Source organism: Geotrypetes seraphini, chromosome 10, assembly GCF_902459505.1.
Source record: "Geotrypetes seraphini chromosome 10, aGeoSer1.1, whole genome shotgun sequence".
NCBI lineage: Eukaryota > Metazoa > Chordata > Amphibia > Gymnophiona > Dermophiidae > Geotrypetes > Geotrypetes seraphini.
This window is the reverse complement of record NC_047093.1, coordinates 18,599,905-18,625,688: the sequence shown is the minus strand read 5'-3', so window position 1 is coordinate 18,625,688 and position 25,784 is coordinate 18,599,905. Positions and strand designations below refer to the sequence as shown.

The following is a 25,784-nucleotide window of genomic DNA, read 5'->3' as shown; positions in this document are numbered from 1 at the left end:
TGATCTTTTTTACAAACCAGCGCTTCTGCCTCAGATTTTTCAGCGCGCTTTTCTAACTGTTCAATTTTGAAGTCAACTGCCTGCATTCTATTTGTCAAACTCTCTATTTCCTCCTTCACTTCTTTTATATTTTTAGTGTTATCGCTTACTATTTCTTTGATCTTCTGTAGCTCGTTCATCAAATCCCGGTTTTCAATTTCATCTAGAGGTAACGGGACCGCTGTCGGGGATACCGAATCCATTTTTGTTCTTTTTTTACTTCCCGTTCCTGAATTCGTCGGAGTACTTTTACTGGATTTACCCAAAGCCATTTCTTATTTAAACTCTCTCCTTTCACTCACTATTCATTAATTTTAACTGCTGAAATCTCAATAAAATTTGCCTGTCACAACGGAGCTAATCCTCTACCCAGCCATTTTCATGCGCTGCGAAGCCACGCCCCCCCATTACTTTTAGTTTTTAAAACACTGATTACAAACGAACCCCAATTCATCAACAGATTACTCATTCCATATAGTACTTCACGCTCTTTAAGATCCACAGACCAAAATCTTTTAACAGTTCCATCATTAAAAATTATTGAAACTCGTCGCACTGATATTTTTTCTGTTATAGCCCCACAATTATGGAATAGTTTGCCCCATTATCTCAGAGTAGAAAACGATTTGAAACAGTTTAAAAGCAGCTTAAAAAGTTTCCTTTTTAAAGACGCGTTTAATGTATGAATCTAATTTTATTAATTCTTTTCCTTTCTACTTTCTTATTTCTCTTTTATTTCCCTTACCTGTTGTTTTTTACCATTATTCTTTTTAATATGTACAATTGTAGTTCTACCCTTTCTTTCCCTATGTGTCCGTTAGTCTGTATGATTTTATTTATTAGTTTTTATGACAATGTATTAAATTTTAATTAACCTGTTTTATATATTTTTTATCTGTAAATCGCTTAGCAAATTAAATTAAGCGATTCAACAAGTCTAAAATAAACTTGAAACTTGTATAAAATTGTTGTCTCCTATTTTTAAATTGTTATATGCATTGAAGTACTTGACATTGCGTGTACAACAAATTTTTAATAAACATGAAACTTGAACTTGAAGAACTTAGTCAATGGAGACAGTGAAAACACTTGTAATGCTGTAGTGCTCAAGCATAAATAGGTCTATTTTATCCATTCAGTTTTTATAGAACTAAACCATGAATGATGTTAACGAAAGGTCAAGGACAGAGAAATGAGACTAGGCCTTAAAGCACTATGGTTCACAATTCCCACCTTTACAATTCATCTCAAAAATCTCTAATGGGAACAGAAGAATTATCGTGCTGCTCTGTGTAACTCTATAAAGCTGGAATACCCTACAGTCAAAATATTCTATAAAATTAGAAAGAAAACCAGCTTTTGTTTATTCAAATTCAAAGGATGTTTGCTTATTTCAATTGTTGACCTGCAACAGTGCAGCAACTTCCAAAACATCAGAAAATAAACAAATTTTCTTTTAACTGAAAGCATAAAGCTCAGACACTTTATATCGAGGGCCTACTGAAACATTCACCATCATCATTTTGAAGTGCAGTATAAACATGAGATTTCTCAGCTCTATTAATTCTATGGAGTAAGATCCTACACCCAAGTCGCAATGACCACAGATCAGAGTCCCTCCGGCTGGGCTGAGGCAGGCATGGAAGCTGTTAGCACTTGTGAAGACTGCGACTGCAGTAGCCTGAAAACTTTTGTCCAGACCTACCCCAGATGTCCTCCTGGAGAGACTGTGCTGGTACCAGAGGAAACTGGAATGTAGGGTTGCCAGATTTTACATTCGTAAAATCCAGACCCCCCCTTGACCCACCCCTCTTGCCCAACTCAATTTCAGGGGAAGCTTTTCAAAACCTGGACAAATTGCCAGATTTTGAAAAGTCATCCAGACCCCCGGACATGTCCGGAGAAATCCGGACGTCTGGTAACCCTACTGGAATGGAAGCAGTCTGCTGTACTGGATATCAGATGTAGGAGACCTTGATGTTGAGCCATGCAACGCTTATTATGAGTTGAGGAAGTAAATGCCTAGAAGGACGTAGTGCCATAACTAGAAGGGGAAGAATGTTTGTATTTCTTAGCTTTCTTACGTTTCTTGACGCGCTAGGCAGACATGAAGAGGAAGTAGAGTCCTGTCTCCGTAAAGAGCCTGATGCTCTGGATGCATTGTCGAACTCAACGCCAATGTTGATGCCCGAGTCATAGGAGGCTTTATATCAAAGCCGACACAGTATTAAAAAGTTTTTTTGAACTGAAATTTTCAGTGACCTCTTTTGCATGCGGAGACAAGAGGTCACAATGAATGTCCTAAAGTTTAGGACTTAAAACAATGGACACAACATTTATGTGGGTCACAGTCTGAAATGGCCCAATTACATTGAGACCATTTCTTAAAGCCACTGGTACCCTCTGACATGGAGGGGGGAAAAGGCCGACGCTAAGACAAAGGGCTTAATGGCCTATGGAGTTCGAGTAACTAGGATGTTGAAAATGGTCAACACTCCCAGGGAGAAAAAAAGTGGCTTGGAGTGGCCCAAAGGCAAAAAAAAAGAGAAAAGAAAAATTGACAGAAATGAATCAAAGTCGGATAAAATACTGGAACACAATATACAAGAAATTATGGGGAAAATACTGAAAAACAAATACAGGAAGATACACACAAAAAATAAAAGTAGCAAAGGTTTAATGCACTTAAGTGAAAACTAAAAACAACTTTTCATCTCTGTAGAAAATGAAGAACTGATGTACCCGCAAGCAGTCTGGTGGTTCCCTGGATGTGAGATTATGCCTGCTTGTCCTCGGAGAAACTTCCTTATGAAAAAGAGTGATGGATGCATGGAAAAGCCTCCCAATAGAAGTGGTGGAAACAAAGACTATTTAAATTTAAGAACACATGGATCTCTAAGGGAGAGGAAGAGAGAGAGTGTATGGATGGGCAGACAGGATGGGCTATATGGTCTTTATCTGCCGCCATTTTCTGTTTCATAGGCATCTACATGTAAAAACTTCACAGAGGAGAAACCGGGGCACTAAAACTGTACCAGGATTCAATAAATCTGAAAAAAAGCATGTTAATATTTCCAGCAGTCTTGACACTGGGGGGTTAAAACCACAGACTGCACAAGACAAGACAGACAAATACATAAGACAGATGGACCCCAACTTAAAATGTACTAACTCTCAAAACCTGTGGATCTGAGATTTTGTCAAATACCAATGGAAAGTTTACCACTAATAACTAGAGCTCAATATATTTCCTTGGGTATGAAACGGGATAGCTCTACCCCCACAGGACCAGTGGAAACTGAAAAAACGGATATGAATTTAAGAAATTTTGGGGAACTGAGAGAACTACACTCATAGTGACATTCGCACTGGAGTTTGATAGAGATTTAATTCTTCAAACTTACTTTAGACATATGAATGATAACTTTTTTTCAGTTCAACAATTCGAATGTTTCCTGATATCTCTCAAGTGACAAAGAAGAAAAGAGAAGACCTTTTGGTTTATAGACCAAGGATTTTGGCTTTGGGAGCATCTTTTGTTTTGAAACTTCTTGCTAAATGCTGTGTTTCACTAGAAGGAAAAAATGTTCTTTTCTTTGAACTGAGAACAATTGTTGGAATTTATTGTAGCTAATGAAGAGGGGGGTAGGTGGGTGGGTTTATAGTGATTATTGGTTCAATAGTGTTACCCGCAGTTTAATGAACCGGCTTTTAGGAGTTTATTCTCCTAATCTGTCTCCATGATATAATTCTAATTTTTTTTTGTATTACTTGTGCTTGGATCACATCATTTGTAGATTAAATAATTACCGTATTTTCACGCATATAACGCGCGCGTTATACACGTTTTTACCTACCGCGCATACCCCTCGCGCGTTATATGCGTGAGCGCGGTATACAAAAGTTTTAAAACATAGTTCCCACCCCGCCCGACGCCCGATTCACCCCCCCCAGCAGGACCGCTCGCACCCCCACCCCGAACGACCGCTCGCACGCGCTCCCACCCGCACCCGCATCCACGATCGGAGCAAGAGGGAGCCCAAGCCCTCTTGCCCGGCCGACTCCCCGACGTCCGATACATCCCCCCCCCCCGGCAGGACCACTCGCACCCCCACCCCGAACGACCGCTCGCACGCGCTCCCACCCGCACCCGCATCCACGATCGGAGCAAGAGGGAGCCCAAGCCCTCTTGCCCGGCCGACTCCCCGACGTCCGATACATCCCCCCCCCCGGCAGGACCACTCGCACCCCCACCCCGAAGGACCGCCGACTTCCCGACAATATCGGGCCAGAAGGGAGCCCAAACCCTCCTGGCCACGGCGACCCCCTAACCCCACCCCGCACTACATTACGGGCAGGAGGGATCCCAGGCCCTCCTGCCCTCGACGCAAACCCCCCTCCCCCCCAACGACCGTCCCCCCCAAGAACCTCCGACCGCCCCCCAGCCGACCCGCGATCCCCCTGGCGACCCCCACGACCCCCCCACCCCCCTTCCCCGTACCTTTGGTAGTTGGCCGGACAGACGGGAGCCAAACCCGCCTGTCCGGCAGGCAGCCAACGAAGGAATGAGGCCGGATTGGCCCATCCATCCTAAAGCTCCGCCTACTGGTGGGGCCTAAGGCGCGTGGGCCAATCAGAATAGGCCCTGGAGCCTTAGGTCCCACCTGGGGGCGCGGCCTGAGGCACATGGGCCCAACCCGACCATGTGCCTCAGGCCGCGTCCCCAGGTGGGACCTAAGGCTCCAGGGCCTATTCTGATTGGCCCACGCGCCTTAGGCCCCACCAGTAGGCGGAGCTTTAGGATGGATGGGCCAATCCGGCCTCATTCCTTCGTTGGCTGCCTGCCGGACAGGCGGGTTTGGCTCCCGTTGTCCGGCCAACTACCAAAGGTACGGGGAAGGGGGGTGGGGGGGTCGTGGGGGTCGCCAGGGGGGTCGCGGGTCGGCTGGGGGAGCGGTCGGAGGTTCTTGGGGGGGGCGGTCGTTGGGGGGGAGGGGGGTTTGCGTCGAGGGCAGGAGGGCCTGGGATCCCTCCTGCCCGTAATGTAGTGCGGGGTGGGGTTAGGGGGTCGCCGTGGCCAGGAGGATTTGGGCTCCCTCCTGGCCCGATATTGTTGGGGAGTCGGCGGTCCTTCGGGGGGAGGGATGTATCGGACGTCGGGGGGGGGCATCAGGCTTTCAGGATGGGGACAGACCTTCAAGGGGGGACAGTGCACGGAAGTCAGGGGGGGTGAACGGAGAGTCGGAAAGTCAGGGCGGGCGAAAGGAGCGTCGGGCAGCATGCGCGGTATACCCGTGAGCGCGGTATACCAAAGTTTTTGTACATATCATCGTGATTTCTGCGCGCTATACCCGTGTGCGCGTTTTATATGGGTGCGCGTTATTTGCGTGAAAATACGGTAAATGATGATTTCTTATATATTCATTTTTTTTCTATCATAATGGCCGGTGTTGACTGACCTAGATTGGTATATTTTATTTCTAATCTGTATTCAAGTAGATTTACTTGACTATATTTGAAAATTTGAATAAATAAAATAATAATTTTAAAAAAGCCTGTGGATCTTACCGTGGTTTCTTAAACAAGTACAATTTTTTGCAGTTGTCACTCCACTGAAGTCAACTGGTAAGATGACTCATTGTAAACAGATAACACAATCACACACGATTTAAGAACCAATTAGTATTAGCATTACGTACAGTATCCAGACGAGGCTGTTGTAGAAATCTGGATCGACCGATTCCATATCATCTAAAGTGATCGGCTTTCCTAACAACTGCTTATAGAAAGGCAGTGTGAAACCTCCATCAATATAATGTCCATGAAAGACGGCCATCCCCATTATGCGTCCAACAAAATGAAAATAAGAGAGGTGTTCCTGAAAATAAGACATTTTCTTTCATCAGAAATAAAAGACATCACTGAACCATAAAAGTTGTGATTTAGGCTGACTGGGAGTGGGAAGAGAGAAAGGCTAGTGGAGAAAGAGACTGGAGGGGAGTAGCTGGGGGGGGGGGGGAAGGGAGAAGGATTAGAATAGACAAGAAGCAGAAGGGATATAAACATAACTGTGGAGTCCGTACACCAAACCTTAGATACCAACTTCCTCTGTTTTTCTAGTTACCTACTGATATTAGGCTTTATGTATTTGGTGTGGATCTTAAATACTGGTAAATATAATTTGTTACCAGTACTTTAGATCTATGGAAGGTGTGGCTCACTGGTACAGCTGCTGCCTCTGCATCCAAAGGAGAGTAGAGAATGACATGGGGGATAAATTTTTTCCCGTCCCCGCAGGAACTCAATTTCCCCATTCATCCCAGTGAGTTTTGATGCTGTCCCTGCTCCATTCTTGTAAGCTCTGCCTTAATCGCACAAGCCTCAAACACTTAAAGTGTTTTAAAGGCTTGTGCAGATGAGAACAGAGCATGAAGGAATGGGGCAGGGACGGGGAAAAAAACCTGTGGAGATGGGAAAATGAGTTCCCCTGGGGGCAGGGAAAAATTTGCCCCTGTGTCATTTTCTAGTTGTGAGATCAAATCCCGGTGCTGCTCTCCTTGTGACCCTGGGCTCCACCGCTTTGAAGTGCCAAAGCCACAAAAAAGGTGTATACAAGTCTCCATTCCCATTCCCTATCTAAGTATAAAATGATAAACTTACTATATTAAAATGTTTTTATTTTGAAGTTGGAGCTGGTACATTTTTACCGATTCTGACTCTACCCACACAGCCCTGGAATAGTTAAGGAAGGACATGTATGGTGCTGAGGAAAACCAAAAGTGCTCTGGAAGAGTAGTGGGAGACGTACTGAGGGATCCAAAACCTTTTGGAGGTTTATAAGAGATCCAACGCAACCAGAGCTTGGGAACGTCTGATATAGGAGCATCACTGGCATTAAAGTTTACAGAAGACATAATACTTTAACAAATGATTACACGGCAACTCTGGAGGGCAGGTTATTTACACAAATGTCAGTGCGTCGAGGAATAATAGAGCCACATGAGAACAAGTTTACTGGCCTGACATGCAGAACATACTAACACTAAAAGAACAATTGTAAACAATCACTAGGAAGCTACTCGTACTCCTAAGCCTAGAAGACTATTTTTTTCAAATTTGGGGCCCCTATATACACAGTCTTTACTTTCTAAAACCTGTAGTAACATTTTGAATTCTTTAGAGTAATTCCATTGGTGCGGGATTTAAAAATTTTTTCTCTCCTCTTCTGTTGTTTCCTCTCTGTCTCTTTCTAAAAGACCCCCCTGTAGGCTATAAAAAACCAAGCCCTTGGGGGGGGAGGTTGTTCTTAGTTGCTAGTAAGAAGGTGGTTTGGAGGAGGAGGGATGGGTTAAGGGGGGGGGAAGGAGGGCATTGACCAGTATAGATGTATATTGTGTTTCTATGGTTATTCCCTGTATTGTAAGTTTTTGCCATTTGAAAAGTCAATAAAAATAGTTGAATCTTAACCCCCCCGCAAAAAAAAACAAAACCCACTAGGGTATTAAAATGGCAAGATACCCCCAATCTAAATCTTCAATGCTCTGCAAACAATGCTGAAAGCTAGAGATGCTTTTCCCCAAATTACGAAACACTAAAAAGCTTTAACACTTAGGAGATCTTTATTCACATTGCAGATACCTTGTGACAACAGCCCAGAGATTTCTTCCTCAAACTAAAAAGCACCTATTTCCCATGCTAAAATGTTCGATTCACTTTGTAATTCATATCCTTACCGGGTTAACTGCAGAATCTGGATTAATTTGTAGTGTATAAATGTCATCTCGTGAGTATTGGAAGAGGCCGTAATAGGGATTCAACATTTCATGCGACAGAAGATAAAGCCATTCCCTAAGAAAACAAGAACAGGTGAAATATTACAGACTTTTATTCCCTAAAGTTCAGTGGTCCAGTAATACACGGGGCAAATATTCAGCCACATCATATCCAATTACAGAGAACTGGCTTACTTCTAAATAAGTCAGCAACTCTGAATACAGTCAGTTAAATATATACAGATATCTTAAGTCTGATATATTTTCAGACAATCTGTCCAAGTTTTGACTCCTCTTAATTCTAAAAGGATAACCTCAGTCAGACATTTCAATATCTAGTCACAAGTTATTCACATATAGGGCAAGTCTTTTTAATCTTCCTTGGTGAAAAAACCAGCCTACTTGTTGAATTTAAACAAAATACCACCAAAGACAAGTATAACCTGATCAGCAACCATATGAGAATAAGATTTCTAAATCCTAGAAGAATCAAATACAAATCTATTCACTCTACAACCTTCCCATACCTGGCAGCAAAATGGTGGTTTCCTTTACCAGCACAATTAAGGAACACCCCCTCCTACCAAAACTTCCGTAAAGGCCTGAAACCCATCTTACTGCCTCCCCTCCAGAAATAGCTACAACCACCAGAAGCCAAACAAAACACAAACCACCTCTCCCACATACCAGAACAGAACCCATATCCACACTTCGTTCCGTTTATCTCGCTGCCCCATATGCCTGGAATAAACTACCTGAGTCTGTCCATCATGCCACTTTCCCTTATCTTGTTCAAATGTACAGTCGTGAAAAAATTAGGACACCCCATGAATTATTCAATTTTTTCTTAAGAAATGTTCACATATCGATGTCAAATCTTTTTTTTATTTATCTCTGGAAATGAAAGTGATGTAATTGCAAGTAAACAACAAAATCTTTCCTTGATTTACTCATGAAACAAAAGATATCCTCAAAAATGTATATTCTGACTGAGAAATAAATTAGGACACTCTACACCCTAATGGCAAGTGTTACCCCCTTTGGCTGAAATAACTGCAGTGAGATGCTTCTTGTAGCCATCTACCAGTCTCTGACATCGGTCTGAGGAAAGTTTGGCCCACTCCTCAATGCAGAATTCTTTCAGCTGTGAGATGTTTGAGGGGTTTCTTGCATGTACAGCCCGTTTCAAATCACCCCACAGCATCTCAATGGGATTAAGATCAGGGCTTTGACTCGGCCACTCCAAGACTCTCCATTTCTTAGTTTTCAGCCAGTCCTTGGTGGATTTACTGGTATGTTTTGGATCATTGTCGTATTGCAAGGTCCAGTTCCGCTTCAGCTTTAATTTTCTTATAGATTATCTCACATGTTCCTTAAGCACCCTCTGATACACGGTAGAATTCATGGTGGATTTTATGATGGTGAGCTGGCCAGGTCCTGCTGCAGCAAAACATCCCCAAACCCTGACACTTCCACCTCCATAATTCGCAGTTGATATATGAGGTTCTTTTCCTGGAATGCTGTCTTTGGTGTATGCCAAACATGTCCTCTTTTCTAGTGTCCAAATAATTCAATTTTAGACTCATCTGCCAATAGAATACTATTCCAGAAGTCCTGGTGTTTGTCTATGTTCTCTCTGGCAAACTTCAATCTGGCCTTGATGTTTCTCATAGAGAACAAATGTTTCCTCCTTGCACACCTCCCATGCAAGCTAAATTTGTGCAATCTCTTTCTGATTGTAGAGGCATTTACTTTCACATCAACAGTAACAAGAGCCTGCTGTAGGTCCCGTGATGACATTTTAGGGTTTTTAGAGACTTCTTTTAGCATCTTGAAGTCTTGCTCTGGGTGTCAAGTTGCTTGGACGGCCAGATCTGGGCATGTTGGCAGTTGTTTAGAAAGTCCTCTTCTACACTATTTTCCGGACTGTGGAATGGCTAATGTCAAATTCTTTTAAATCCCTTACCAGATTTATAAGCTGCTACAATCTTCTTTCTGAAGGCCTCAGACAGCTCTTTTGATCTTACCATGGTGTTCACTCTCACCGCAGCAGTCATGAGCACACCAAACTAAATGTCTGAGGTTTAAATAGGGCAAACCTTCAAAATGCTGAGTAATGATGTTCTAAGCATATGCACCCGATATGATACACCTGTGTGTGATTTGAGCCACTTTAAGTGGGAGGATACGTGGGGGGATCCTAATTTATTCCTCAGTTAGAATACACATTTTTGTGGATATCTTTTGTTTCATGAGAAAATCGAGGAAACTTTTTGTGGTTTACCTGCAATTACATCACTTTCTTTACCAGAGATAAATAAAAATAATAAGGATTTGGCATCGATATGTAAACATTTCTTAAGAAAACAGAATATTTCATGAGGTGTCCTAATTTTTTCATATGACTGGAGGCTGAAAACCCATCTTTGCAAGATAGCCTTCAACTCATAATGCTACTTCCCACTGCCCAAAAAGATACAAAAAAGAAGGCAAAAGATGTCAGTAAGGACTCTATGAGTGTGTCTATCAGCTAATCACTACTAACAGACCAAACCACACAAATACCAAATGTCAATTGAGGAGTAGGGACGCTCTCAGTGTGAGGTTATTAGCGACGGGAGAACAAACTCCAGCGCTTCCACTACAAAGACGGAGGTGAATCACCCCGCCTGCACACCATCATCGGGCGTCCCTAGTGTGCAAAATCAACTGTGCAGAATTAATAACAATAAATAAGTCACAAACAGTGAACTAGTGAGAGAGTGAATCACACTGAAAACCCACTCATAGAGTCCTCCCCAGCCTAATCCCCAAGATACAAAATGAAACCACAGCCAACTTAGCTTTTAAAGCGAGCCAAATGAGGTCAGTGAGAATTGCAGGAGACCAGAATAGTCATTGGATCAATCGGTTTCGGGTGAAACCCTTCATCAGGATCTTAAGGCTGGAGCCATTCCAAAAGAAAAAACGTCAGGGAATATTCAAACTGACATATAGCCCTGGTGTCCCCTACTGAGAGTCACTGCAAGGTGAAATGAACCCTCAAACAACCTGGAAAAATAGGGTGTACAGCCCCATACGGCAGGAGAAGATGGTAGCCTCATAAGACTGCATAGAAGCCTGTAAAACACAGGACCTTGCATCACTCCTGAAAATAAGAAAACCTAGCCCTGCCCGTAGGAAAAGGCAAGGCACCACCCGGCTACCCCACTCCAGCCTTAGGTTGTATCTCACCAGGAAAACCTAATACGCTAGGATAAAAAGTAATTTCCATAGCGCTAGCAGACCCCCGCAGCGCAGCCTGAAGGTGCAAGGAAGAGGAAAGCAGACAAACTGCATAAGCACCAGACAGGTACCCCGGGAGAGAGGAGGAGAGATCTGAACCCAGATCCGGATATCCCCCCGTTGCTGACCTCCGTCAGTGACAATCTGACTGCTGCCGCTCCAGTGCAGGAACAAGCTGCAACCCAGGAGCCAAGCACACCATGTCACCCCCTCTCCATCGCCCTCTGGCCAGTCAGGACGGCTCCCATGCCCTAAAAAAAACAGATAGGCCCAAACAACAGCCTCGGGAGAGAGTCTATGGCCGCATTACTGGCAACTGCAACTCGCAGAAGCGGCCATGTCCAGCAATCGGGAGATCGCAGAAAGCGCAGCGAGAGGAGAGATGTCGAAACAGACACCAAAGATGCCACGGCGCTCCCGCCAGCGTCGGAGCACAAGCGTGAGCGTCCGGGCCACCGAAAGGCACCGGCTCCACAAACAGTCACCCGCAGTGCAATTAAACACAGCTGCAGGATACGCCGTGCAAACAGCAGTCTCAGTGACCAGGCCGTAACAGTCAGGATTTTTCCCGCCCACGCAAGAAGACAAGCTCGCGCCTCCCGCGCGCGGGAAGGCACCGGCCCTTTTTTTTTTTTTTAACTGAGCCCAAAAATTTTGAAAATTAACTAGATTGCATACACAAACGTACATTCCCTAGCAACAGCAGGGAGCCCTCCATCGAACATGTCCAGTTACATCGAAATTTAACAAAGCGTAGCCTCTGAGAAATAAATCATCCCATGGTTGAGCCACGCGACCACACCGCTGCAGTTGCCACAAATCACCAAACATAAGATCACCAACAAAACCCGCAGCTCTAAGACAACGTCAAAAAACTAACACACCCAGCTCCAACATCACCAGAAATTATAACCCACCGATGTAACATAAAAAGAAATACTCACAACCTGGTGGACAGGGCTTGCAGAGCCGGTAGACCCTGACTGAGCCCAAAGACAGGGCAGAATCATACATAGCAAATGCGGTCTCTTTTTTTTTTTTTTTTTTAAAGGGAAAGAAGAAAAAAATTAGAGACCAAGTTAGACCCTCTATCATTGGAGGGAGGGTGAGGCAGGGACAAGGGGGGGCCCAAGTGTAACCTCTAAAGCCGGCACCGTTTAGCCGGACACCCCTGTCTCACTGAAGAGAAAAATCTCAACAGGAGAAACAGAATGGCAGTCTCACTGAAGAGAAAACCTCAACAGGAGGTAATAAAGTTCCAGTCACAGCCAGAATCCAGGAGCTAGTTGAATAGCGACTTCAACCTGCTGGGAGATAGAGAATACTAGATAAACAGGAGGAGTGCCACCTGTTAATCAGTTTCTCTATCTCCGCCTGCTGGTAGATGTGAGCTATCCCATTGGTCTCTGGATTCATCTGCTGCTGTTGCTAGGGAAATAAAGATATTTCTAGGTGTCTGTGGAATTATTTGCAAAGGAAATACTTTTGCTGTTGAGACCTTTTTTCTCTCTTCTGGGAAGTGTGCCAATAATCTGAGAAATAGGATTTTGGCATGCCAATATTACTGGAACACACAGTTTAACTATTCCTCAGAACTTCTCCCTCTTCCTGCCCCTTTTGAAAAAAATGACAAAGTAATGCTGTCATTTGAGCAAATGGAAGTCCCTCAGGTTGTATTTATATCACTCACCTAGCAACGCCACCATAATCAAGGCCTTCTTCACCACGAAATTTAATCATTAATCGTTTCCACAGGTCTTTGGGTCTCATTTTCATGACTTGTCGGTAGGATTCCTACAGTTATAAACATATTATTGATACATCCATCCCTACTGCTATGATAATTACAATCCTTTATATCTAGCAAATTCTTGTATATATGCGGTAGTGTAAACATTATAGTCAGATATTCAATGTCAACTGCTATTCTTATATGTGTGAAGAACATCCAGGTATTTTCACAACCACCACCGCCATTAACCAGATAATGAAGTTGGTGGGCGGAGGCTGACTAAATGGCTAGATCTAGAAGGAACTCTGGAACTTGGACCTTTGTCTTTGCACCTCTTTCTTTTTGATACTATTTTATTTTCACAATTAAAATTTTATCAAACTGCTCTGATATGTACGATGAAGGGTAGAATAGCTAATTGTAAACAAACATACTGCTGATCTATTCCCTAGGGACATAATTCTGCGAGGTGCTGGGTTGTTGTTTTTTTTTTTTTTTTTTTAATAGTGATTTTATGCTGTATATTAACTACTTTTGATTTTATTCATGAATTACATTATACACTTCCCCCTCCGAATCCGCGGATTCGGTTATTCGTGATTTTTTCTTGGGAGGGGGGGAGCTTCATTTCGGACCTTCCCCGCCTCCCTCCCGGCATCCCTGGTGGTCTAGTGGGCTTTCGGGGCAGAAGCAATCTTCCTAAGCTCTTACCCCAAGCAGATCGCCAATAGGAAATGGCTGCTGTGAGCTCCCGTCGTAGTCTTGAGAGACTACGGGAGCTCACGGCAGCTATTTCCTATTAGCGATCTGCACGGGACAGGAGCGTTGGAAGATCGCTACGCCCGAAAGCTCGCTAGACCATCAGGTAAGGCCGGCACAGGCTGCCCAGCCCAGAGAGGAACGATCTTCGCTCTGCCCAGCCCGACACCGAAGCGGAGAAAGAGGAGAGTGAAGCACCTGCACTAGCCCCTGCAAACACGCAACACGTACGGAAGGAGACGATCGGAGGCGGAGACCACCAGGTAAGGTCCGGGGGTAGGTCAGAGCTGGCACAAGTTATTCGTGATTTTTCACACTTCACGGTCCGGCTCTGCCCCTAACCCCCGCGAATACCGAGGGAGAAGTGTATTGTATTTTAATAAATTGCACTGTAAACCATCTTGGGCAATTCTTTAAATTGGTAAGATGGAATAGAAGTGCAAAAAGAAGAAGGAAATAATCTCTTTCATTCAAAACAATTTACATGGTCCTTTATGCTAGTCTGTTTCTTTTTAATCATTTATATGTTTTTTAAAAAAAAAACAACAACCAAAAAAGGTTAAGAATGGTGGGTTACATAGTTTGTTTTTTTGTTCCTCCATTCCACTCCTTCCCTTCTGGAGACAGTAACGATGACCTCTTTTGGCCCAAGCAGAAAAGGCAAAGTCTGTTGAGTGACCCTGAGGATTCCCACCCTTTTCTCCACACTACCACAACTGTACCATCGAGCCAAGTTTTGGGAACAAATTTCTAATAACAATTACCTCAAAAATCTCTTCTCTTGAGACTTCAATGCGACAGTGGCCTGCTTGTGGTTGCTGCTGTGACAGTTCCTGTCTCAACACCTTTAGTTTCTGCACTAGGTCTCGCTTGTATTTTGGGACCGTCAGGCATTCGGCCTCCTCTGGCAGTTGGCACAAGGATACCACCTGCTGCTGCTGATGGTGGTCTTTAAGCTGGTTCTGTCGACTGGAGATTAAACAAAAAAATGTTTGAGTCAATTAGAAACATTAAACAATTTATTCAGAGTACTAAAATAAGACATCTGGTTTGCAAGAATGTTAAAGGCATTGTGGTCAGTTCAAAAATACTGTAAAAATAATGACTCAAGCTAAATGCAAAATTAGCTAACCCAAGAATGTATTTGTAAAGAAGGTCTGCTGCAATGTAATTTAAACAAGAGAAACCTTGCCATGGTAAATGACTTTCCTACTATAGGCAATGTAGGTTACTCTAAAGCAGCGGTCTCAAACTCGTGGCCCGCCAGGTACTATTTTGAGGCCCTACGTCTGTACGCAATTGTCGTCTCACTCCACTTCATAATTGTGTACAGACGCAGGAAAGTGCTTGCCTGAGGTTACAGTGACCACCGGACGCGACCGCAGGACCCTTAAGGCACAAGTGTCTGGTGTCTGGCAATTGCTGCAACCTCATGCAAGCGCTTTTCTGCTTCTGTACGCGATTGTGAAGTGGAGAGGACAATCGCGTACAGACGCAGGAAAGCGCTTGCATGAGGTTACAGCAGTGAGGCGGGCAACGTTTCAGAACGTAAGGCAACCAATAGAGCAATGGTTGGAGGCAATGATTGGAGGCAGGGCAGCTTGGAGCAATGATTGGAGGCAGGGCAGCTTGTGCGTGTGTCCAGTGCTAGAGGAGGTGAGAGCTGAAGGCGGTTGCGGACGTGACTGCTGGACATTTAAGGCACAGGTTTTCCATAAAGAATCATTCTTTACAATACCGAGGGCCTCAAAATAGGTGGTCCAAAATCTTGTCTCTTGCAGTTGATACTTTGATAGTTTTTCACTTTCTGCATATTGCACTGCTTTCAGCTCTGTATAGCTGAAATCATCAGAAGCAATTAAGGAAAGATTTATACACTATAAGTTATTATAGTGTATAAATCTTTCCTTAATTGCTTCTGATAATTTCAGATAATCCACATTTTGGATTTATAGGTACTTGGAGGGCCGCAGAAAAAATAGTTAATGACTTATTAAAGAAATGACAACTTTGCATGAGGTAGCCAAGTGATGGATTCACTTATAATTGCTTGGCTATTTTGCTCGGGTTTTACGATCCTAAAACCTGACTGCTGTAGACCTGTCGGTAACTGTGTTACTTACAGGTCTGCCTGGGTTTTTTTTTCATATTTTATGCAATGGCACAGATATTTTGCGTGTATTACACATGCAAAATATCTGCCCAATAAAAAAAAAAAAAGAAGAAAAAAGCCTCCTGATAAAGCGCTCCCCCCTCCCTGAACCAAAAAAAAAAATGGCAGGAGGGATGTGCACTCCCTCCTGCCACCAGATGCTCCCCCCCACGTGTGAATATGGCAAGAGGGATACAAATCATTTGCATGAAAACTTAATAGTGAATCAATCGCTGTTGGAAAATCAGCCAGAGAATCGGCCAACAATGATTGAGTCGCTATTGTTAGTGAATCTAGCCCTAAATTAATCTATCATAAAGGAGAGTACTGAAGGAAAGTGTCTCAGAGTTTCAAGTAAGCACTAAGAACATAAGATTAGCCTACTGGGTCTGACTAATGGTCCATCAAGCCCAGTACCCCGTTCTCACAGTGGCCAATCCAGGTCACTAGTACCCGGCCACTACTTTATCACAGGCATAAAAAAAACCTTCTCCCGTATCTCTTCTCAATCTCTATAGACCAATCGCAAAAGGTTATCTTTATTTGATATGCCGCCTTCCTCCGTAGATATCAAAGCAGTTTACAATGCATTGAATAGTAAGCAGGTACTCTTAATTATTTTCTCCATCTGTCCTGATGTGCTCAATCTAATTATGGTACCCGAGGCAATGGAAAACAAAGATGAAAATGTTATAATGCCTTTGTATAGCTCTATGGTATGGCCACACCTTAAACGAGTGGAAGAATGACCTAGTGGTTAAAGCAGCTGACTCAGCACCCTGAGGTTGTGAGTTCAATTCCCACTGCAGCTACTTGTGACTCTGGGCAAGTAACTTAACACTTTATTGCCCCAGGTACAAAATAAGTACCTGTCTAAGATAAATCAAAATGGTTTGCATGTGCAACCACACAGAAAAAGCAGTATATCAAGTCCCATCCTTTTTACTATGTGCAATTCTGGTCGTCATAACTCTAAAAAGATATAGTGAAATTAGAAAAGGTACAGAGAGGGGCAATGAAAATGATAAAAGGATGGGATGACTTCCCTATGAAGAAAGGCTAAAGCATATATGACTCTTCAGCTTGGAGAAGAGGCGGCTCAGGGAAAATACGACAGAGATCTATAAAATACCGAGTGGAATGGAAACGGTTCATGTGACTTGCTTGTTTACACTTTCCAAAACACTAAGACTAGGAGGCGTGCGCTGAAGCTACTAAGTAGTAGATGTAAAAAAAACAGGATAAAATATTTCTTCACTCGTGTAAAACTCTAGAATTCACGGCTGGAGAATGTGGCGAAAGCAGTTAGCTTAGCAGGATTTTAAAAAAGGTTTGGATAATTTCCTAAAAGAGAAGTCCATAGGCCATTATTGAGATGGCTTGGGGAAATCTACTCCTTAATCCTAAAATAAACAGCATAAAATCTGCTTTATTCCTTGGGATCGGCCTTAGTGGAAGGCCTGTGAGAAGCAAGTTGTAGTAATCTAGGCATGAGGTGATAAAAGTGTTGATAAGCATTTTGGTAGTGTGCTCAGAAAGGAAGTGATAGATTATGGTGATAGCGGTCTGTTGGATTTGTGCAGAGAATGAAACATAGAAACATAATGGCAGATAAAGGCCAAATGGCCCATCCATAGCATCCACTGTCTCCTCCTCTCCCTAAGAGATCCCATGTGCCTGTCCCACACTTTCTTTAATTCAGACAGTCTTTGTCTCAACCACCTCTACCAGGAGCCTATTTTATGCATCTACCACCTTTTCTGTAAAAATGTATTTCCTTAGATTACTCCTGAGCTTATCACCTCTTAACTTCATCCTATGCCCTCTCATTCCAGAGCTTCCTTTCAAATGAAAGACTCGTCTTGTACACATTTATGCCATGTAGGCATTTAAATGTCTCTATCATACCTCCCCCTCTCCCGCCTTTCCTCCAAAGTATACATATTGAGATTTTTAAGTATGTCCCCATAAGCCTTATGATGAAGAGGAGTCACAGATGACCCTCAATACTGCAAGCTAACAAGAAAGGGAGTATGAGTGTATTATCCACAGAAAAAAGGAATGAGGGATGAGGAGAGGTGGGGTTTAAGAGAAAGATAAGAAGCTCATTCTTAGCCATGTTCAGTTTTAGATGGCAGTGAGACATCCAGGCAGCAATGTCAGACAGGCAGGCTAAGGCTTGGGCTTGGATTCCTGCTGAAATTTCTGGTGTAGAGAGGTAGATCGGGGAGTAATCAGCATAAAGATGATACTTAAAAGTATGGAAGGAGATCAGAGCATCAAGGGAATAAGTACAGATGAAGAAGAGGTTCCAAGACAGAGCTCTGAAGTACATCAACTGATAGCGAAATAGTAGTGGATCTCACCAGAGTATACACTAAAAGTGTGATGGGAGAAATAAGTAAAACAACAGAGCCCTGAATCCAAGTGAGGGCAGTGTATCAAGGAGTCGGTGGTCATCAACAGTGTCAAAAGCAGCAGATAGATCATGAAGGATGAGGACAGAATACTGGCCTTTGGATTTGGACAGGAACAGGTCACTGGAGACTTTAGCAAGGACTGTTTCAGTTGAATGCGGAGGGTGAAAAAGCATGACTGAAGTGGATCAAAAATAGCTTGAAATGAAAGAAAGTCAAGACAAAGGTGGTGAATAGGCATTAAGTAACTTGGATAAGAAAGGGAGGATGAAGAAGAGGTGATAGTTGGAAGGGCAGGTTGAGTTCAGTGAAGGTGTTTTGAGGAGTGGTATAATTATGCATGTTTGAAGGCACCAAGAATGGAAAGTGAAAGACCGAGGATATGGCAGATAGAATGGATGACAGTAGGAGACAGTATGTGGGTGGGAATAGAATCAGAGGAACAGGTTGAGTTGGAGGAAGAAAGAAAGTGTGCAGGTTCCTCCTCAGTGATTTAAAAAAAGGATAAAAAGGTGGCAGGAGTTGAAAGGAAGGTTGACAGAATGGACTGGGGGAAGGAGATGTGGAGGTGACTTGGTTGAGAATTCAAGGTTAATGTTGTGAACCCTATTATGGAAGTACTCGGCCACAGTATAGGGGGAAGTGAAGGGGGGCTGGAGGTGAAGGTTTGAGTAGAGTTCAATGTGGCAAAGAGAAGGCGAGGGTTGGAGCAAAGAGAATTTGTCAAATGTAGTATCTTGTTTTGCAAGTGAAAGAGCAGATAGGAAGGAAGTTAGCAAGAATCTGAAATATATGAAGTCGGCATGGGCATGAAATTTTAGCCAAAAGCGTTCAGCAGATGGTGATTCGGTGTAGGATGGGCATCAATGTGAACTCCACTAATATGGAACATGAGGATGTTGCTGGCCAGACTTTATGGTAGATATCTTGCAAACAACGGGATGGTTGGATAGGCTGGAGTGAGCTTGGACGGCAACTTCAGTGTTTAGAACCTAGGACAATACCAGACTACACCAGACTACAGCCCAGAAGTATCAAAGAAGAGACAAGTTAATCAAATCATGTAATTTTTAAAATGAGTACCACTAATGGGCAGACTGGATGGACCGCTCAGGTATTTATCTGCCATCATTTACTATGTTACAGATCAGACACAGGAATGTAGGTAGGGGATTCTGGCAGGGGTTCTCCTAGGACAGATTTGGAAACTACTGTCTCATTTGTTGCAAAGCATACAAAAAAAAAAGAGAGAAAAATAGGGCATTGTCCACACGATCTAACTCAGTAGTTTCAAACTCAAACCCTTTGCAGGGCCACATTTTGGATTTGTAGATATTTGGAGGGCTACAGAAAAAATAGCTGATGTCTTATTAAAGAAATGACAATTTTGTAGGAGGTAAAAGTCTTTATAGTTTATAAATCTTTCCTTTTGGCTAAGTCGTAATAATAATATTGTAATTTATAGCTAAAGAGACATATGATCAAGAAACTGTTTTATTTTACTTTGGTGATTATCATAAACATAGCGAGGGCCTCAAAATAGTACCTGGTGGGCCGCATGTGGCCCCCGAGCCGCGAGTTTGAGACCACTGGTCTAACTGCAGAGAGTTTCTCAGATACCCTTTCCTTTGTGTGTTTTAGAACATGGGAACCTACCAAACTGTCCTGTATGCTTTTAATCTACTGGAAATGCAAAACAAGACGTGTAAAACACTTAATAAGCGTATAAAAAGATGTTTATACTGGCTGCAGGGCAAGGACCTTGTCCCTTATACCTAGAATAGTCTAAACCACAGGAATGCGGGGAAGTTGTATGGAACTAATTAGCAAGTTAAACAAGCCCTCCTCCCCACAATCCTCGACATTTTATGGCACTACTTGTTTTTTGATTACAGAAAACATGTCAAGCTTACTGCAACAAGAAGGAAAATTTTATTGCTTGAGGGAAGGATGAAATTTAAACAGACACACTAGAAAAGGAAGTATTCTCTAGAGAAGTTCAAAAAAAGGGGGCAGATGTAAATATGAAAAGATTACAAACAGTGACATCCATACTAATACAGCATAAGTTGGCAGATAAACATTTGGCTCTTCTAACGTGCTTTGCTACCCCTCCTCTCACTGTTTTAGCTAAGATTAGAGAATGACATGGGGGGGAAAAAAATTGTCCCTGTCTGCGCCCTGTCCCCATCTCCACAAGCTTGGTCCCCGCTCATCCCATCTGATCCCATCCGCACAAGCCTCAGATAGTTATGATTTTATATTGAACTTATTTTATTAAAGCATAAAAAGAAACAATATTCTGGTACAATTGTCTTTTTATAAACACAATTGTCTCCCCTCCTCTCCCCTTCACAAATATCCCCCCTCCACTATCGAGAAAACTGAAGCAGCCAAATTATTAAGAATGCTACACACAAAAATCATGCTAACAGAATACCGCAGTCACACTTGATAGGAATAGTGTTAGGGGAGTGCAACTAGGGCAAATGCCCCCTGGTTAGAGTCCTAAGCCAGCTGAAAGCTCAAGAAGCTTAGCCTGGGCTTTGAGGTATCCAGTTATGTCTAACACCAGCTCTAGCAGGATACATATTTCAAATCTGATATATTCTTATCACAAAATAGAAAATATATATCTCCCTGTGTCCAGCTTCTCTCCTCTTACTCCCTTACACCAATGTGTCTCTCACACTCTTTCTTTCCTCCCTCCCTCAGCTATGTTCAATATTTCACTCACTCTGCCTTCATCACCTTGGTTCATTCCCTTGCACCCTCCTTCCCTTGCTTGCTCTTGATTGTAGCTACCGGCAAAAAACCCCAAACAAAACCAAAAACAACAAAACCCAACAACAAACCTACAATTCTCCTGGGTCAGCTCCTTCGCACCTAACTGGGTGGGCCCACCAGCTGCTTATAAGCTTCCTGCACGCAGGGCTGCTTCAGAACCTTTTTCCCGCTAAGTCCCTCCTTTTGATGTAACTTCTGCCGAAACCAGAAGGTACATCGGAAGGAGGGACTCGGTGGGAAGAAGGTTCCAAAGCAGCCCTACATGCAGGAAGCTTGTAAGCGGCTGGTAAGCCCACCCCTGGAGGCACGAAGAGGCCAATCCAGGAGAGTTGCAGGCTGTTTGTTGTTTTGTTTTTTGCCAGTAGCCACGATCCAGGATCATTGGGCACAGGCCTAAAGCTCTGATTGGCTCAGGCAACTAAAGTTCCTAAAGGAAAGGGGCCTTAGGCATCTCAGCCAATCAGGGCCTTAGGCCTCTCCCAGTCCAATCATAGGTGGGCATCCCTCCTGAACTTCAATTGTAAGGTATGGAGGGGAGCTTGACCCTGTGGCAGGAGAGAGTGGGCATCCCTTCTGCTGATTTTTCTTTTTTTGAAAGTTCAAGAGCTTAGGGGAGGGGGGAATCACAGGAAGGGGGATGTGGGGCTATGGATGGCTGGAAAGGGGGAATCAGAGGGATTGAGGGAGGGAGTGATCGGGGTCTTATTTTTTTATTGGAGTGGGTGGTTTCTGAGCTGCATGCCTTACTTTCCTGTCAGTGTCTGAGCCAATCAGGTCAGCGCTCAGTCACTGACAGAAAAGTAAGGGTATGACAACTCAGACCCTGCCGTTAAAGTTTGCATGGGAAACGCCATGTTTCCCTGCTATGCATTATACGGAGTGCTCATTAGAATACTAATACAATAGAATTGAAAACTCAACAGGGGAATTTGGGTGGGGGGAGGGTTGGAAATATCACATCACAGCGGAAGTCTTATATAAGGCACTCTGACGCCACGTCTTTTCTTTTTCTCTCTCTCTCTCAGCTAGGGTCGAGGGTGGACTACAGGAGCTACCAAGAGCCGGCGACTATGTCTCTCGTAATTCCCGAGAAGTTCCAGCATATTCTCTGTGTGCTCAACACCAATATTGATGGACGAAGGAAGATTGTTTTTGCCATTACCGCCATCAAGGGTGTGGGCAGATGTTACGCACATGTGGTGCTAAGAAAGGCTGACCAAACGAGCAGGAGAGCTGACAGAAGATGAGGTGGAGCGAGTTACCACCATTATGCAAAATCCTTGTAAATATAAGATCCCAGACTGGTTCCAGAACAGACGGAAAGACATCAAGGATGGCAAATACAGTCAGGTTTTAGCTAACGGTCTTGACAACAAGCTCCGTGAAGACTTGGAATGGCTGAAGAAGATCTGTGCTCAAAGGGGTCTGCGACATTTCTGGGGTTTACGTGTGTGTGGTCAAGTTTCAAGTTTTATTAGTGCTTGATAAATCGCTTATTGAATATCTAAGCGATGTACAATTCAAATAAAATAGAAAGACAAATACAATGACTTTAAATAAAAACATACTGGGTTAACATACATGAATCGTGAGGATTGGGGGGGGGGAAGTTACAATATGTTTGTAGAAGAAAAAATACATTAAAGGGAAAATAACTCAAGGAAGGGAAAAAAAAAAAATTGTAGGATGTCAAGCCTAGGGACAAAAAATTCTAAGTCTGGGGGGTCATATATTAAAAGCATCCTTGAAAAGATAAGTTTTTAAAGCTCTTTTAAAAGAAATGAGGTCCTTTATGTCTCTTATGTACTGGGGCATAGAGTTCCACAAAAGAGAGGCAATAATTGAAAACATGTCTTGTCTTCTAGTTCCAATTATTTTCAGGGATGGAACTGTTAATAGATTGTTTGAAGCTGATCGGAGGGTCCGTGAAACGTTGCATGGAATGAGCATTCTAGTAATGAACTGGGGTTCATTATAGGTCATAGATTTGAAAACTAGCAGTAATATTTTGAACGAAATTCGATGGATAATAGGAAGCCAATGAGAGTCTATCAGCAGAGGGGTGACATGGTCAAATTTTTTTGCATTGTAAATTAGTTTGATTGCGGTATTTTGGATAATTTGTAACCTCCTTTTTTCTTTTTGTGGTATGTTAAAAAAAAGGGAATTGCAGTCATCGATTTTGGAAATGATCAATGAGTGAATCAATATGTTGATGGACTTAGGTGTAAGGAACTTGGATATAGAACGTATCATACTTAATTTACAAAAACATGATTTAACTGTATTCCCTATGTTTTCATGAAATGAAAGCTTGTCGTCCATGATAATACCTAAGATTTTTAACGATGAAACAGAATCTAAAGGAATGTTGTCTAGGACAAAGGTAGTGTCCAATGAAATGTCCTTTTTCCAAGAGAATAGCATAGATTTTGTTTTTTTGATATTTAAGGCTAATTTGTTGGTGTTAAGACGGGGTCGCACAGTTGGTGTGTCTAAGAAGAAGTAATATGCTGAGCCTTTGCAATAAAATGCCCATCTTTAAGTCAAAAAGCAGAGAAACAAAAAAATAAAAATAAAAAGAATACTAATGAGCTTTTTGTAATGCATTTGCTTAGAGTTCTCGGTGGCTGCTACGACAATCGGTGCATCAGGAGGAGTTTCTTTGCAAGTAAGATTGGTTAAAACCAGGAAACTTTTTGTGCATTGGGGCCATAATGTTACATCGTAAAAGTCAATTATTTGAAAACTACTGTACATAACAGTTCAAAAAAACATATGGCTCATAAGATATCCCTTGACTAGTGATAAATCCCTCTCAAGTAGCTTCTGAGATCCAGATTAACCTGCCTTTGCAGCTCTCAAAGACAAAGCATGTGAGATGCAACACCTAAATACACAAAACACACCTATGAGTCATGCATAAAGGCATGTTTACACAGGAGAAATGAACAGTTTGTGATATTTCAAATAACGCAACATCAATTATCTGAAAAGGAAACAAAGCTAGGATTGTCCAAGTGACTGTACAGGGAGATAAAAATGTGGCACATCCAGGAACTACTGTATTATTCTGGTCTTTAAGATAAAGATGTAAAGAATGACATGGGGACGTGTACCCGCGGGGCGGGGATACAGCCCAAGAAGTGTAGACAGAGCCCACAGGGCAGGGATGGGGACAGGTAAAGAGCCCATGGGGACAGAGACAAACTTTGCCCCGTGCCATTCTCTAAAAACTTGAGACTAGTATCAACATGTAAAAACTTAACACATCTTAGACAACTAGCAACTGAATTCAATGATTAAAAAAAACACACTGCAGAAGCTATTTTTGGATTTTAATGAACTACTGTTAAATGACATCATTTGTGTCTTGTCTGCCATCTGCAATGTCCTTCCATCATGTGCCCAGCTGCTCAAGCATCTTACTGTTACTGCAACAGATTCATCCATCGTTGCTGGCATCACTGAACATTTCTAACATTTAATAGAGACTTATTTTACTGTTCATCCTCTACACAGTTTAGATTCTCTTCTACACCCATGTTTGAAAGACAATCCAATTACCTTCCCAGATGATGTAAAATCAGGCAGCTGAATCTTTGGGAAGGTTGTTCCAAAACCAGATTGAAATGGAAAGCTCTATTTGTGATTTATAAACAGTTGTACAGAATATTGTCCCTTTTTATACTTTAGTAAAAAGATTTAAATATAAAATCGTAAGTGTTCGAAGCTTGTGCAAATGAGGACAAAGCCCATGGGGATTGGATGGGGACAGAGCTTGCGGGCACATGGACAAACTTTGTCCCCATATTCTCTACAGAGGTGCTCAAGTCACTCTGCAGGAACCTTGGTTAACTGGATTTTCTGAATCTCTCTAATGAATATGGATGGCATATACTTGCATGTTGTTGCTGTTAGGTGCCATCGACTCGTGCTCGAGTCCTAGCAACTTGATGAATTGCAGATCTAAAAAAAAATCTGTTTTGTGCTAGTCTGGCAAGGTCCTCCAGCGTCATCCCCATGGTGGTTTTCAACGTGTCCAGCCATCTGGTTTCCCTCTTCACCTGGTTCCTTCGATCTTCCCAAACATGATGTCCTTCTCCAGCGATCTCTCACTTTTGATAGAGCGACCAAAATAAGACAGTCGTAACTTCAACATTTCGGTTTCGAGTGACACAGCCGGCTTGATCTCCTCCAGAATTGATTTGTTAGTTCTACTGGCAGGCCATGGCATTTGCATACAGAGCATAAGAGCAGAGTGGAATAGCATCCTAACAGTTGGTGCAGTGGGCCAAGAACCAGAGGAACCATGTTCGATTCCCACTTTGGGTCCTTGTGTTTCTGTGCAAATCACTTAAGCCTCCATTATCTCAAATACCAAAAAAAACCCCACAACAACCCCACACCCCTTAGGATTATGAACCCACTAAGGACAGAGAAATTTACTACATATATGCACAGCGCTGCATTCTTCTAGTAGAGCTATAGAATTAAGCAATGGTAGTACCACCTGTGTATAATATGTACCGTATTTCCCCATGTACAGGCTGTGGCCTCTACATCAATTTTGCAAACTTGCCTAGTGGGTGTGGCTTGCTTGAATGGGGCGGTCTATCTTACAATCATCATCCTCCCTCACTGGTAAATACCTCCCTTGCTGGCCGGCTGCTGGTACCTCCTCCAATCACACTGTGCAGGGCAGGAGCAATGTTTTCGATCTCAAGCCTCACCCTGCGCCGCTTCCTGAATGCGAGAACTGACAGCAGCCAATCAGAAAGTGGCACGGAGCGAGGCTTGAGATCGAAAACATCACTCCTGCCCAACACAGCGTGATTGGA

At 43.0% G+C, this 25,784-nt stretch overlaps 1 protein-coding gene and 1 pseudogene across 1 annotated transcript in view; one reads left to right on the top strand and one right to left on the bottom strand.

Moving 5' to 3' along the window:
- Nucleotides 1-25,784, bottom strand: part of SMURF2 (SMAD specific E3 ubiquitin protein ligase 2) — a 192,008-nt gene that overhangs the window by 30,570 nt on the left and 135,654 nt on the right. The window contains exons 11-14 of the mRNA XM_033960928.1: nt 14,352-14,556; nt 12,787-12,890; nt 7,773-7,887; nt 5,739-5,917 (exon numbers count right to left, since the gene is read on the bottom strand). Of these exons, the coding sequence (XP_033816819.1) occupies nt 5,739-5,917; nt 7,773-7,887; nt 12,787-12,890; nt 14,352-14,556 (603 nt within the window). The remainder of the gene's footprint in view (nt 1-5,738; nt 5,918-7,772; nt 7,888-12,786; nt 12,891-14,351; nt 14,557-25,784) is intronic.
- On the top strand, nt 22,014-23,618 carry LOC117367524 (annotated as a pseudogene).